Here is a 13,500-nt window from a genome sequence, read left to right as displayed (position 1 = left end):
TGCAGTGTGATAGGAAGGGTAGATCCTGTCGACTAATTTATTAAGATTCTATGAGTAGCTGTTACAATGATTGATGGAACGGAAAGGGATTCAAAGCAGTTGAATTTGATCCACTAAGCTCGCCGTTTATGGTTCAGTACTTTAATCACTATGACAAAAGGAGACCATTTCTGACTCTTGATCTTCTTTGCAGGTTGACTATGCGTAGCAAAGCTGGGACTCTTGTTCTTCTGATTAATGGAAAAACTTTTGAATGGAAATTGGGAGTCAATGTGTTAATAAAGACAGATACAGAGCTTTATGCAGATTTAGAAGTTTTGATGTGCTAAATGAAGTATTTTTCTTTGACTTACAGCCTACCAGTGGCACTGCCACAGGAAGAGTTTGGGAATTAAAACCCCTCCCAAGATTTCAACACATTTTTTTCTTCGCAAATGAAGTGAAAAAAACTATTTAACTTATTCTAACAGAATACGTTTCAACAAAATATCTTACTATTTGTTGTAGGAAAAGTAACTAAATTACTTCCCGGTTCTTAAACATGTAAGTAATATTTCGTGATGAGCACCAGTTAAGAGGGCTAAAAGGGGGTTATAGTCACTCAGCTCCTCTAGAGCTGCATTAATCCATTTTAGGTAAACAGTTTAGGTTTTGTCTTTTTCCTGATTTCAAATATGTTCTCCTCGATTGCTTATGGCATTTTCCCTTGGATTAAGAATTTCTATATGGCGATTTTGGAAGGACGATTAAATGGTCTAGCTCTTTTTCACAATCATGAAAACATTGGTGTATCTGAAGATAATGTTTTACATGATCTAGTGCCCTTCCCTCCCCCCACCAAATGGATAAAAGATTGAAATAAGAGTAATTATAAATATATTGTGCCTTTTCCCTTCCTTTCTTTCGTTTTAAAGTTCTTGTGATGTTGATATAAATTTTGGAATTATTAATTATTTTTAAATGGTGGGGTACGTATAAAGAAATAATTATTGTGCCATAAAACTGTTTGACTAAATATATTAAACAATATTTTCACATTAGAACTTTTATGAAATGAACATAATTTTCGATTATGATTTTGAAAAACTCTTTCTGAAATTTTTTTTGATTGCGCCACTGCAACCAACAAGTTAAGGCCGTTTCTTCAAGCTTCCTTCAACTGATCCAATCATATGCCACTGTCGACTGTTCGCCAACGATTAAGAATTTCCATAGTAGTACATGTCGTACAACGATATTGTAAAAATTGTCAGTACTATATCGTTACGTCATCGAGTCACGACATAAAGCGATTTCTAATCCGACACCGGGTGTGATATTGTAATGACATTGTGACGATGACGCGAACAATATCGTGCCGTTATTGTTGACAGTTCCAATATTGCCGACAGTTCCAATATTTCCTTACATCGTTTATCACGCCACGTCGTCTCTCCAATGAAGCGAGCAATACATGCTGTCATCGAAAATTTTTGTATCTCCATGTATAATTTAAGTAAGAAAAATATATACATTGACACATAAAATACACCGGCAGCTCAGTCATCCCATCCGAGGACTGGCAGTTTCGTGAGAAATGTAATCAGCAGAAAAGAATTTTTCTTAGGAGTTATCTACAGCAGTGTTCTCAACCTTTTTTGACCCATAGACCGGCAAAATCTTTGTGATTTTTTTTTTTTTTTTTTTTGCAAACAGTTGAGAAATTTCTCTTTTTTTAACAGGTCTCTGCGAAGTAGGATTGATTTTGGACTAGAGCGGTAGACGAGACGGAGTCTTAAGTCGAAGGTTTGAAATTTCAAGCGTTGGAATCGGTCATTTTCTCGCAAAGTTTGCAGCTCTGCCTGTGCTTGCAGAGTGTGAGTCGGATTGCCAGAGTCGAAGTGGGGTATTTTTCCTCCGACTCCACAGTTAACCGTACAATTAACGTAAAAAATGTGGTTTAGGATAATAAAAAAAAGGTATTTTCCTATCTTTTCAAATGTAAACCGTCTTCGGTTGAAGTTCAGTGTGGTCCTCTCACCGTGGATCTGCGCCAGCTTATATGGCTTCTACATATTTGTTATTGCTTAATCTAAGTTTTCATAGCAGAAAGTCATAAATAATAAAATAAATACAGGTTATGTGTTTATTTCATTACTTTTATGGGTGCAAGAAAGTTTCATAGTTTGACATTGTGCCGCTTCCGCCCTGAACTTACCTAGAGTCCCTTCGACGAAACTCACCGGTTGACCGGTAAGTAACTGGTTACTAACCGAATCGTTCTATGATCAACCGGTTACCACGGCGGTTACTATTCTAAGCAGTTGATTGGTTGATTGGAGCACGTGATCATTAGCTGTCACGTGATTAACTAACCGGTCGCTCTCGGTCGAGCTCGTAGAACGCAACCTAAACTTACCTATTGCTGACAGCGCTATCTGTGAGTGATTTTTTGTAAGTTGTCAATACAGAATTACATTATTAAAAGAAAATAAGCAGAATAAAAATTGAAGTAATATTGTTGCTTGAAAAAGGGATTTTTAATTTTACAAACAACATCATTCAAAAGTAAATAATCGGGAATGCTTTAATGGGCTGCGGTTTAACTCTGTCACTGTGTAAATCGCTCCTGTGAGATGCGTCGTTTTTGCTGCTGTCAATCGAGGTTCAAGATGTCATAGTTTTGTTTTCCCTGAATGGAAAGATGTTGATCTTGTTAAAATAGGAGAAAAAACAAAGCAATCAAAGTCTGAGGGTACAGAATGGCAGCTGTGCATCCTCAACCAGCTCAAGAGTCTTTACCTCCTGGATGGGAATGCCGATATGACCCTCGAACTGGAAGGCAGTAAGTTTAGTTCCTGTTCAAGAGGCTCATGAAAAGTTGCAAAACATAAATTTTTGTTTGTCTGAAAGTCGTCATTCAGATAACTTTTGTTCCATGCAACTATTTTACCTGCAGCTATATTCATTTCCTTTTTTTATTAACTTTGAATATTGATGTTATGTGTTTGTTTTTTTCGTTTGCTCAAATCACTTCGTTTTAGAAAAGACAAACCATGTTTATCAGGGTTTTCATATTAAGTTACAATTTAAAGTTTTCGAATAGAAGCGTAAGCATGCAATCGTTAAGCTAATTTACATAGCTAGTGAAGATATTTTAACACCACATCTACAAAGCACAAAAATTTACGATTGATTGCATTGAACTTAATTTGAGAGCATCAAAAATGTCTTGTTCATTGTCTCATTTGTGAACTTTATAACTTTTACTTCTAGCAGAATACATTCTGAGATTCTGATGATATCAAATAGGCAGCTGCTATAAGCTCTCTACTAAGGAAGTGGTCTCCAGAAAACCACTTTTTGAAATGAAAGATTAATAACTTTTGGCGAAAGATTTTTTGTTGTTGGTCATCATTTTTGTATTTTCTGGCCCCCATCCCCAGTGGCGGATGGGATACCATGAATCGGCCCTGGCATTTACAATCCAGTCGGCCCCTTAACAATTGCTCCATAAAGAGGTGACGCCCGCCTCTACTTTTTTCATATTAATGTAAAAGAGAAAGCGGATCCAGCTTTTAGTTTCAGTAGGGAGTCGTCACTAGAATATGAGGACTCAAGTTAGAAGAATTTGCGTTTTACAAAATTAGAGAAAAAGAATAAATAATACGCATACCAGTAAAAAGTGCAATTTTCGTGTAGAACATGGGGGGTCCGGGGGCTCTCCCCCCGAAATTTTTCGAAATTATAGCTCTAAAAACTCAATGTTAGACCACTTTGGGATGATCTTTTTCAATGTTTCCGGCAGGGGGGATTTGAACAATTCCCCATGAAAATTTTTGAAATTAGTCTTAAATGCACATGTGTAAGCTAACTTTGGACACAAGGAGAAGGGGTGGTAATGTTAGAGGAAGAAGAGTTCGGAGAGGGGCTCTCCCGGAAAAGTTTTGCGAAGTTGTTGGTCCAAAAACGCAGCTTTATTCGGTTTTAAGTTATTGTAAGGAAAGGAGGAATTCGGAGTTTTTGCATAAGTTCTGGGCGGGGAGTGGGGGCGGAACGTTTTCCCGGCCATTATTTGAAATTGAAAATTTAGAAACGCTATTCTTAGATCACTAAATATGTTAATGATAGGATGGCACTCTTTGAAAATTCTTGATAATTTTAACTCTAAAAACGCAGTTTTAGTCTATTTTTGACAATGTTAATAAGAGCAGGGATCCGATGCCACCTCCCTCGGGAAGTTTTCAAATTTGTTTTCTTAAAAATGCTTTCTAGATTTTCTTTATTAATGTTAGGGAGTGAAGATGTTCAGGGGTGCACCCCATTAAATTTTTCGAAATTGAAATCTAAAAAATAGGATTGTAGGCCTTCTTTGATAACGTCAAGAAGACCGACAACTTTTTGAAACTGAAGCTTAAAAAACTTTATTTTAGTCGATTTTCAATGACGTGTAGGGGAGGAGTTTTCGAGAGATCTCCCCCGAAAATGTTTCGAAATTAAAGCCAATTAACAAAATTTAAAACGACCTTTAATGATAATGACGAGCGCGTTGGGGACGCTCCAACGAAAAATTTTCAGATTTAGCTTTTAAAATGCAGTTTTCAAGCGATCTTTGGTAATGTTAAATAGTTTTTTATAATGCTAAATAGTGAAAATTTTAACTTCCAGCCTAATGTTTGTACTTGTTTGAAGTTAAAGCGTTGGGGACTCATTAAAATAATCTTTTAGCATTTTGGGCTGATGTAATACTTTTTTCAGTGACACTGTAGGTCTTCTTTTTCCAACTTTGTTTTACTTTAAATACATTCCTCCAGAATCTCTGGATAAAGTTTTGGTTTACTTTCGTTTTGTACATTGAAACACTTAAAACTGCTGATGTAACTACATTCAATATAGCAGACAGCCCGGTGATCACGTCCAGAGACTGCAGTTTCGTTCTTTTTAGAACTCATCAGTCTGGAATAGTGAATAACCGAGCAGGAGGCAGACGTCATTTCATTGAAGCAGAGAATGCCAACAAGCTGGTAGGTAAAGTAAATTTATCTCACCAGCGAGTGTCCACAGTATGGTGTGGTTCAACTCGCAAATTGAAGGCAAGGCTTGTAAATGAAGGCTATCTCGGTTATTCACTATTCCAGGCTGATGTTCCGAACAAGAACAAATTGCAGTCTCTGGATGTGATAACCGAGCTGTCTGGTATAATGCATATTGTTTTGCCTTAGGCCTGGTTTAGGTTCGGTAAGTTACTGCTAAACTGGTGTGACTATTTGTTACAATATTTTAAATCTCCCTTTTAGTGCATTTAAACTTTTTTCCCATTTTCAACATGCTTCGGCGGCCCCTACGAAACCCATGATTATTTATCTATTCATTTCTTTTCGTTTTCTGCTGAAACTTGTTATGGGTTTTTACTATATACTGAATACTTTTTTTCCTTAGAAAAAAAAATGTCAGAAATATACATTTTAGCGGTCTTCAGATAGGTAATTATAATAAAGTATCGCAGATGTTCCTAACTAATACTCAGAGGTTTAATTGCTTAATATTCAAACGACGCATTTTCTTCTAAAATAAAAAATACTTTTTGTCACTGGAACTCCTCGAGTTTTTTTTTTTTTTTTTTTTAATACTTCATTTTTTTACTACCGAAAACGTTTTTTTTTATCACTAATTAAAATTGACAGCCTCTCATAGCGACGACCTTACCTTGACGTGTTTATTATCTCCTACGATCGAGAGGACCCTTAGAAGATCCTGGGCAGTTATGAAACAAAATTATCTTATGGGCCGATGAATTTACCGTTTTCAGAAAAATATCGTATTGCCTACAATATGAGTTTGTAGAGTTTTTTTTTTTTTTTTTTTCATTTGTAGCCATTACTTTTTTTGTAGCGATTTTCTTGTAAATCGTTGAGAAATGTACCAGAATATTATGATACTGCCATAGAAATTTAAATGTATGTATTTTTTAATAAAGATAGTAGGAAAAGAAAATAAAGAGTTTTTTTTTTTTTTGTGCTATTCAGTTGTAAAATTCAATGCAGCCCAAACAGAGGCGGCCCACCGGGCAAATGCCTGGCTGCCCGCCGGCCCCATCCGCCCCTGCCCATCCCCAAGGATTTTAACTCACGCCCCTCAATCTCTATGGAACTTATCTTAAGACTTTTCACAAAAAAAAAAAAAAAGAAAGAAAGAAAGAAACATTAATAGTATGGTGAAGAGATTTTTATAACCTTGGGTGATTCACCACGATACATTTGCGAGGAACCCCCACGACTTTTGGGCCCTCAAATAGGGCATTCAAAAATGTATATTTTGAATGTTTTACATAGTTATGTGACAGACTAAGACTTTGTTGAAGAATATGAATTTGAATCTGGTATCTAAAACAGTTGCAGCATAATATAGTGTTCATGATCTTGAATTGATAAAAGCTGGATTTTCAAATTCTGTTCAAGAGTGCCTTTCATGGTACCAACACCAATATAGTCTGGTTTTACCTAAATAAAATTATATTTTTTCTATTGGAATAACTTCAGAAATTTAATTTTCTCATAGAGAAATTTGGTTTGTTACTGCTAATTTTGTCACATATCTATGCGATAGAAATTATGCTGTGTAATTCCATGCTGAATCATTTCAGTTATTTAATTTTTTTCTTAATTTATTTGAGAAACTTTATGAATTTATGACTGTGATTGAAAAAATGCATTTTTATAGCTTAAATACAGTAGTCTCCACTTAATGTGGTCACGGTTAATGTTAACATTTGCTTATGGTTATCAGAATCACAAAGTCCCGGAACACTTGTATGTTAACACACGTTAAAAAAGTCGGATATTGTAATCAGCCTCTTTGTTTATTGTTATCACTTTTTCATAACCTTTCAATTTTTTCTCCGTTTTGTTCCCCAATTAACAGAAATGCATAGGCAAACCTGTGTGAGAGTAACTTTCTGTGTCGTATTTTGAGGTTTTCAATAGCAGTTCAAAATTTTTCTAGGAATAAAGCTACAGAAAGTTTGCCCCCAGTGACCACAGACTCCCCCTAAGAAAACTTTCTTTTACACCTAAAAAAATTCAGTCGCTGGACATATAGCAGGCGTTGATGTAGGCCCTCCATTGTTGCTATTACTTTGTAAACTGTTAAAGAATTGTGTCGAGATTGAAAACAAAGCGAAGTTAAATTGAAATTTAAACAACAAGCAAAACCATGCTGGAAAAGATAGAAAAGCTGAATGTGCTTTGAAACTGGTTTACGAATGTCAGCGAAAACGGTCATGTTTTACTTCACCTATTCTTATGTGATTGAAAATTGCATAATTTAGCTTTAACTTTTTATAATTCAAATATTTCCATTCTGTTAATTTAATAATTTATAATTTAAAACTGCTTTCAGTTGAGTCATTGTGATTTTAATTTGAGGTTGCCAAAATAAATGCACCTTAATTGGAAAAAAAAATCATTATTTTGTATCTCCTAGATTCTTTTCTGTTATTGTTATCAGTCAGTTATTGTTATCAAATTGTATTTGTCCCAAAGTGATCACATTAAGCGGCGCCTACTGTAAATAAGATCTCATTTTTACAAACTGTTGCTCAGGCTTCGTTTTAGTAATTTCTTTAATAAATTCTTTATAGTCCATATATGGCTGAATAGTTTTAAAAATTAAACTAATGTTATCATTAAAGAAAAACAAAATGCTCCAAATAATTTTTAAATCATTATTAATGTATATTGAATAATTAAGCCTACAAAATTATGCTTCAAATGCACCCTGTGCTTTGTTTTTATGCAAAAAGAAGTTAACTATTGGGCGACCGAATAGCCGAATATTCAATATTTGGCCAAATCGCTATTCGTTGCATCCCTACTATCTATGTCATTGAACTAGACCCTCTTTAATGCGATCAAAACCCCTTTAAAATCCTCTCTTAAAGTTTCTACTGCACATTGCTCCGTGACCCCCCCCCCCCCCCCCCCCCGGATTCTGGTCCTTGTGTCTGATATTTGTTACACATTTTTTTGCTCGTATGATTTTTATTATTTAACGTTGTTGTTATTATTTTTTTACTTTTGGATTTTCTTTGAAAATCTAGTTATTTCTTGAATCATCTGGAACACATCACTACTTGGGAGGATCCTCGACTTAGGCCATCTACTTTGCAACAGGTGCTTTTTAAAATCTTATTTAAAATCTTACTTTATATTTATGGTATACTAGTATAAGTATGTTCATATTTATTTGTGTGAAATTTACAGTGGCGCCGACTCCATGGGGTCTGAGGGGCCCCGAGCCCCCTCAAAAATATTTTTGAGGGGGCAGAGCCCCCCCCAATAAATCAAGAAAATTATTAGTTATATTATGGTTTCTAAACTCATACATTTATCTTTTATTTTCCTTGTTTGAAGATAGTTTACCTTGTAAAATACATTCAGTAATGAGTTAAAACAAATAATTATTATGGTAGTAAGCAGGTTAACTGAAAACGACTGGTGGGAATAATGATGGTGTTACAGTGCGCGAACTTACGGGTCAAGTCTGTTGCCTGTGGGCAGCGCTGCGGCGCGCTCTTCTAAGTGTTGCTGATCTGGAAAAAATATATGAGGGTTTGATTTGTATATTAAAAGGGAGGCGTGATAGTTTTGAATACTTTTGGGAATTGTGTTTAAAAGAAAAACCTTCACAAAATGATGATCCTTTCGCTTCCTCGAAATCGACGTACACCAAAGAAGTATGAAAACAGCAAAGCCAGCTCACCGCACACTTTCAAAATGCCAAAGTACTACAAGACAATACATTGAGGTGTGTGTACAATCTTGCATTATTAGGTGGTTTACATCAACTGGACTCACACAGGTCATTGCAGTTGAACAAGAGTGCTTGCTTTTATTAAACAAAGGTGAAACAAATTTTGAAAAATCAACTGAGTTTTTCAGAAATGACCAAGACATTGAGAAATTGCTTGAATAAGTCAGCTGATATCACTAATGAAAAAACAACTCGTCTTAAAAAACAGGCGTAAATTAAATTACCTTTTTACAAAAATACTGTGCATGTTTGTATTTATTTTTTCCTTTTTTCAAAGCCAAAAAATATGTGCCAGGCTTGTCGAGTTTTCCGGGTCCTAATGTTGATTACATGACGTTAAAATGCTTATAAAAAAAACTTTGAAGCTCACTATTTTTGATCTCAAATTTAGAAAATTTCCCGCGGCAAGCCCCCCCCCCCCCACACATTTTTTTTTAAGTCGGCATCTCTAGGAGTGCCCTTTCATGCAAGTCAAGTGCTCACCTTTTTCAATGCCTCGCTACAGCACTGCACAGCTCCCCATAGAAAAGAACAAAAAAACTCCCTTTTTAAGACAAGTGACATGATCTAGTTGAACCAGAAAATTTGTATACCAATTTTTAGATTGTTTTACGTTGAAAATGTCATGTCACATTTGCTTGTTTAAATTAAACACACCAGAAAATATGTAAATTGGTATTTTCAAGGTACAAAAATCTGACCTTTATTTGGGGGGGGGGGGATCCGTCTCCGGTGGGATTACATAATCCCCTAAACCCTTAGGTGATGTCTAGCCCCTCCAATAATTTTTGCAAGTCGGCGCCCCTGGAAATTTAACATGTTGTCAGCATAAATGTGTATCGTATATATCGTTAAAGGTCAAAACTCACAGATTTTGATGGTGGCCTGTGGCCACCTAGCTCAATGTATTGTGATCCCATGTATGCATCATAGTGTTTGGAAAGAATGCTCAGAAGCAGCGATCTGTCCAGGATTTTTTTACATGATCCTATTTTGTGAATTTAAGAAGAAAATTGAAAAATCAAATCTTTTTGTGAAGTTTCAAAATGTACACCAAAAATAATATATCAATATAGATTAGATTTCTGATTTGTGCCCTTCTTTGTTAATAAAAGAGTTTTTGAAAGGATTTTGATTTGGTCCATCAAAATTTTGTGAAGGGTTCCTTTTAACTAGTTGGAATTTTGGAAAGGATTCTTAAATGAACTCAAATTTCTTCTGACCAGACCCTTGAGAAGTACCATCATTTTTCAGGTGATGAAATAAAAAAATAAACAATTTTAACCTTGAAAAACTGTGTATAACTTTAGAAATTTTTATTGAAAAAAAAAAAAAAAATCTGTAACTTAAAAATCAACATAAAATTTAGGGTAATAAATATAACAAGAAGATAATTAATAGGTCAAATTACTTTTGTCATTATCTGACTATCTGCTTCAGCACCAAATATATGCTTTTGCTATACTTGTTTCTGCGAAACAAAATATGTTTTTATTTTTGACCCAAGTATTTTTTACATTTAAGAAATGAAACTGTCAAGTATGATTCTTTTTTTTTTCAAAATAAAAAAAAACTTGCATAATCTGTTCATATCCTTCAAGTAAAAAAAAAAGAAAGTAAAAGGAGAAAAATTTATAGCTTAAGATATTGAACTAAAATTTTAAAGTATAAAGTACTAAAGTGCCAGTAAAACATGTGTGCGGTGTACATGTGTGTTTACTCTAGTTAATTGGTCATAAATGTTTTTTTAGATTTAAGCATTTAGGAAAATCTGTTTAAATAAAGTTGTAATGCTAAGTCATATGTTTTTAAAACTTTTATTTAAATATATTTGTCTTATATTTATTTCATTTTTGTATGTTTTTTTATTTAATTCAGATATGATTGTGCATGTTGATATAAATTTATTTTTTGACATGCTTATGCACTGCTTGAAAGGATATGCACTTGACTTCATTTATATTATTCAGAGCTATTTTAAATTATTATCAGTACATTTCGTAATACATATATTTTAATAAGGAAATATTTAAATCCACACATTTAAATTGTTGTTACTTTAAGTATAACTTGGCTGAGTCATTTGCTGTTAGCCTACATTTTAATACCTTCGGAGTTTGGGATCATAGTTAATACTTACATGAAAGTTCTGTCCTATCAGTACATAAGTATTTACATTTTATGTATTTTGTACATTTACTATACATTTTCTTATGTATATTTTTAAGTATTTTTTTTACGGATGCAACACATTTAGTCATTTATGTAAAGAATGATGATGTAGTGATATTTTGTGGTATAATGAAATATAATGCAAACTTTTGTTCAACTCAGAACCTTTTAGGCACATAAGAACATCTTTCTTTAAAAAAATAAATAAAATAAAGAAAAAGGGGGAAAAATAAATAAATGAAATAAAATAAAATAAAATTAATATTTGTTAGCTTTAATTAAGTAACATCAGCTGAATTTTCTAGTTATTCTAAAATTTGATCTCATCAAGTTTTAACAAGTTAAACCTTTTTCTGGCACCCTTTAATTTGAAGTTTAGGTTTGATTGGGTTTATTTGTATAAGAACTTGATAAATATGTCAGATACTATTTAGGACAATAAAAAAGGTTATTAGTATTGGATTAAAAAAAATAATTTCAAATATATTCACAAAACTGCAGGGAATTGGTGTTCTAGCATATCAGAACATCATTCCAGTAACTGCTTTTTTGACAAAATGAACTTTTTATTTCACATAAAATAGGTCATGATACTGGATTCAATTATTTTTCATTGGCGTTTGATGCTAGAAAGTTTCCGAATTCACCCTGTCTCAAAACTAGTGTTAAAGAACAATTATCATTTCATTTCCTTTTTCTGTTACAATTTTTTCCCAATAGGGCATCTGATGCCCTAGCCTCCCCCCCCCCCCCCAATATGTTTGCTGTTTAGTGTAAAATGGGTAATTTAAATCTTTTATAAATTATTATTGTTAAATTAAATCCAATTTCCTGAATTTTTGTCTTTAAAGTCTAAAATGTTGGTGTATTTTTATTTTCTGTACATTTTTATATTATTAATATATAAACTATTAATTCTTTTAATATTAGTAAGTTAAAAATGAATCTTTTACTTTAATTTTCCTTTTAATTATCCAACTAAGGTCATTTAGGTATTCTCTCAGTGTAATTCACTCCCCCCCCTTTTTTTTAAAAACTTTTTTTATTACATTTTGTTTAACTGATTAATTATTTTATGTAATGATGTACTGATATGGCAAGCTCAATTCATCCTTTTTGGGATATTATGTAAGTTTGATTATTTCATGCAGATGATTAAACTTATAACTATCTTCTTTTATAAATTCATAGAGTCTTTTAATGAGTAGATCTTCAGGAAACATTTAAGCCAGTGATCTGAATTTTTTTCAATCTCACCACTTAATAGCAGTCTAACCAGTGGCGGTGCTAGTCCTTGCAGGGCATTGTGCCATAGGAGTTTGTGGGCTTCTCATATCCAGTGCTGGCTACAGCCCTTCATTTTTAGAATGTGCCACAGGGCCCTGTGCAGCCGCACTGTTTGCACATGCCTAGTGCCGCCACTGCATGTGGGACGTGCACTTTGTGGTTCATTCAAGTATTCTTTTATTTGGTATAGTTACCATAATGTTTAATATATATACATTTAACTTATAATTTAAATTGCTTATTTCAACATGCATTGTTGTTTCAAATTCTACTTGAAGTTTGATAGAAACAATCACAGTTCAAACTCATTGTAATTGAAAGTTAGTCTACATATCTGTGCAAATGTTATGATTGCTGTGATATTATCAGTTATCACCAGAATTGCCGTTTGTACTAGAAAACTATAATTTATATTAGTTTTCAAGTGTAAATATTGTGCAGTGGTATGTTGCCACATCTTATACAGTGGTGCTGTAGCCTCAACAGTTGTAGATGGCTCATCTAAGGTATAATAATGGGATAGACATTTGGATGAAATGATAGTTCTAAAGCATGATTATGAAAGCTTTAGCACCACACCAAGTATGTAATGAACATTCAGATCTTTTCAGTTCTTTTACAAGCTCTAGGACTTCTTTTTAATGTTTATGTTTTTGAAATAACATTCAGTAACCATATGTAACATGTGATTCATTAGTTATTCTTTGTAAGTTTGATGTAACCATCAACTAAAAAAGACTACCCCATGCTCATCATTTTTTAGTTAAGTTTGCCATATTTGTGTATTTCTCTCAGGGGTCATACGCAAAGTATTATCTGTATGGAACAGGAAGGCCAACAGCAGGACCAGTCAAGGTGATAACCCCTGTGCATGAATTTTTAAAACGTTCATTATTTTGTGTTCAGTTGAAACCCTGGCATGATGCATCCATGGTCATAAGAATAGTTTTCCTTTCTGGCCTGTTTAGTTTGTGGCTCCTATGTATCTTCATATTTTTCTGTTCATTTCTTATTATTTTCTTTGAACAGAATGTATAAATTTCATTTCTTAACCTTTTCAAAAATAGAATGAAAATATTTGATAGTGTCTTGGCTGCATGATGATTTGAGAACAATGTTTTGTCCATATTTCTGTTTTTATTTTACTCATATGATTTACTAATAGTGATGATTCTTTAGTTTCATATCTTCAGGACAAAATCTGTTTGTGGTATGATCAATATAAATGTATGTATATATGTGTGCATTCTG

At 33.6% G+C, this 13,500-nt stretch overlaps 1 protein-coding gene across 1 annotated transcript in view; it reads left to right on the top strand.

The window, feature by feature from the left end:
- The first annotated feature begins 2,694 nt into the window (after positions 1-2,694).
- The window catches only part of LOC129228074 (uncharacterized), a 60,705-nt gene continuing 49,899 nt past the window's right edge, over positions 2,695-13,500 (top strand). Inside the window, exons 1-2 of the mRNA XM_054862708.1 lie at positions 2,695-2,824; positions 8,078-8,150. Coding sequence (XP_054718683.1) covers positions 2,742-2,824; positions 8,078-8,150 — 156 coding nt within the window. The 5' untranslated portion in view covers positions 2,695-2,741. The remainder of the gene's footprint in view (positions 2,825-8,077; positions 8,151-13,500) is intronic.

Source organism: Uloborus diversus, chromosome 8 (assembly GCF_026930045.1).
Source record: "Uloborus diversus isolate 005 chromosome 8, Udiv.v.3.1, whole genome shotgun sequence".
Taxonomy (NCBI): Eukaryota; Metazoa; Arthropoda; class Arachnida; order Araneae; family Uloboridae; genus Uloborus; species Uloborus diversus.
The sequence above is the reverse complement of the archived record's forward strand: the minus strand, read 5'-3'. Positions and strand labels throughout refer to the sequence as shown.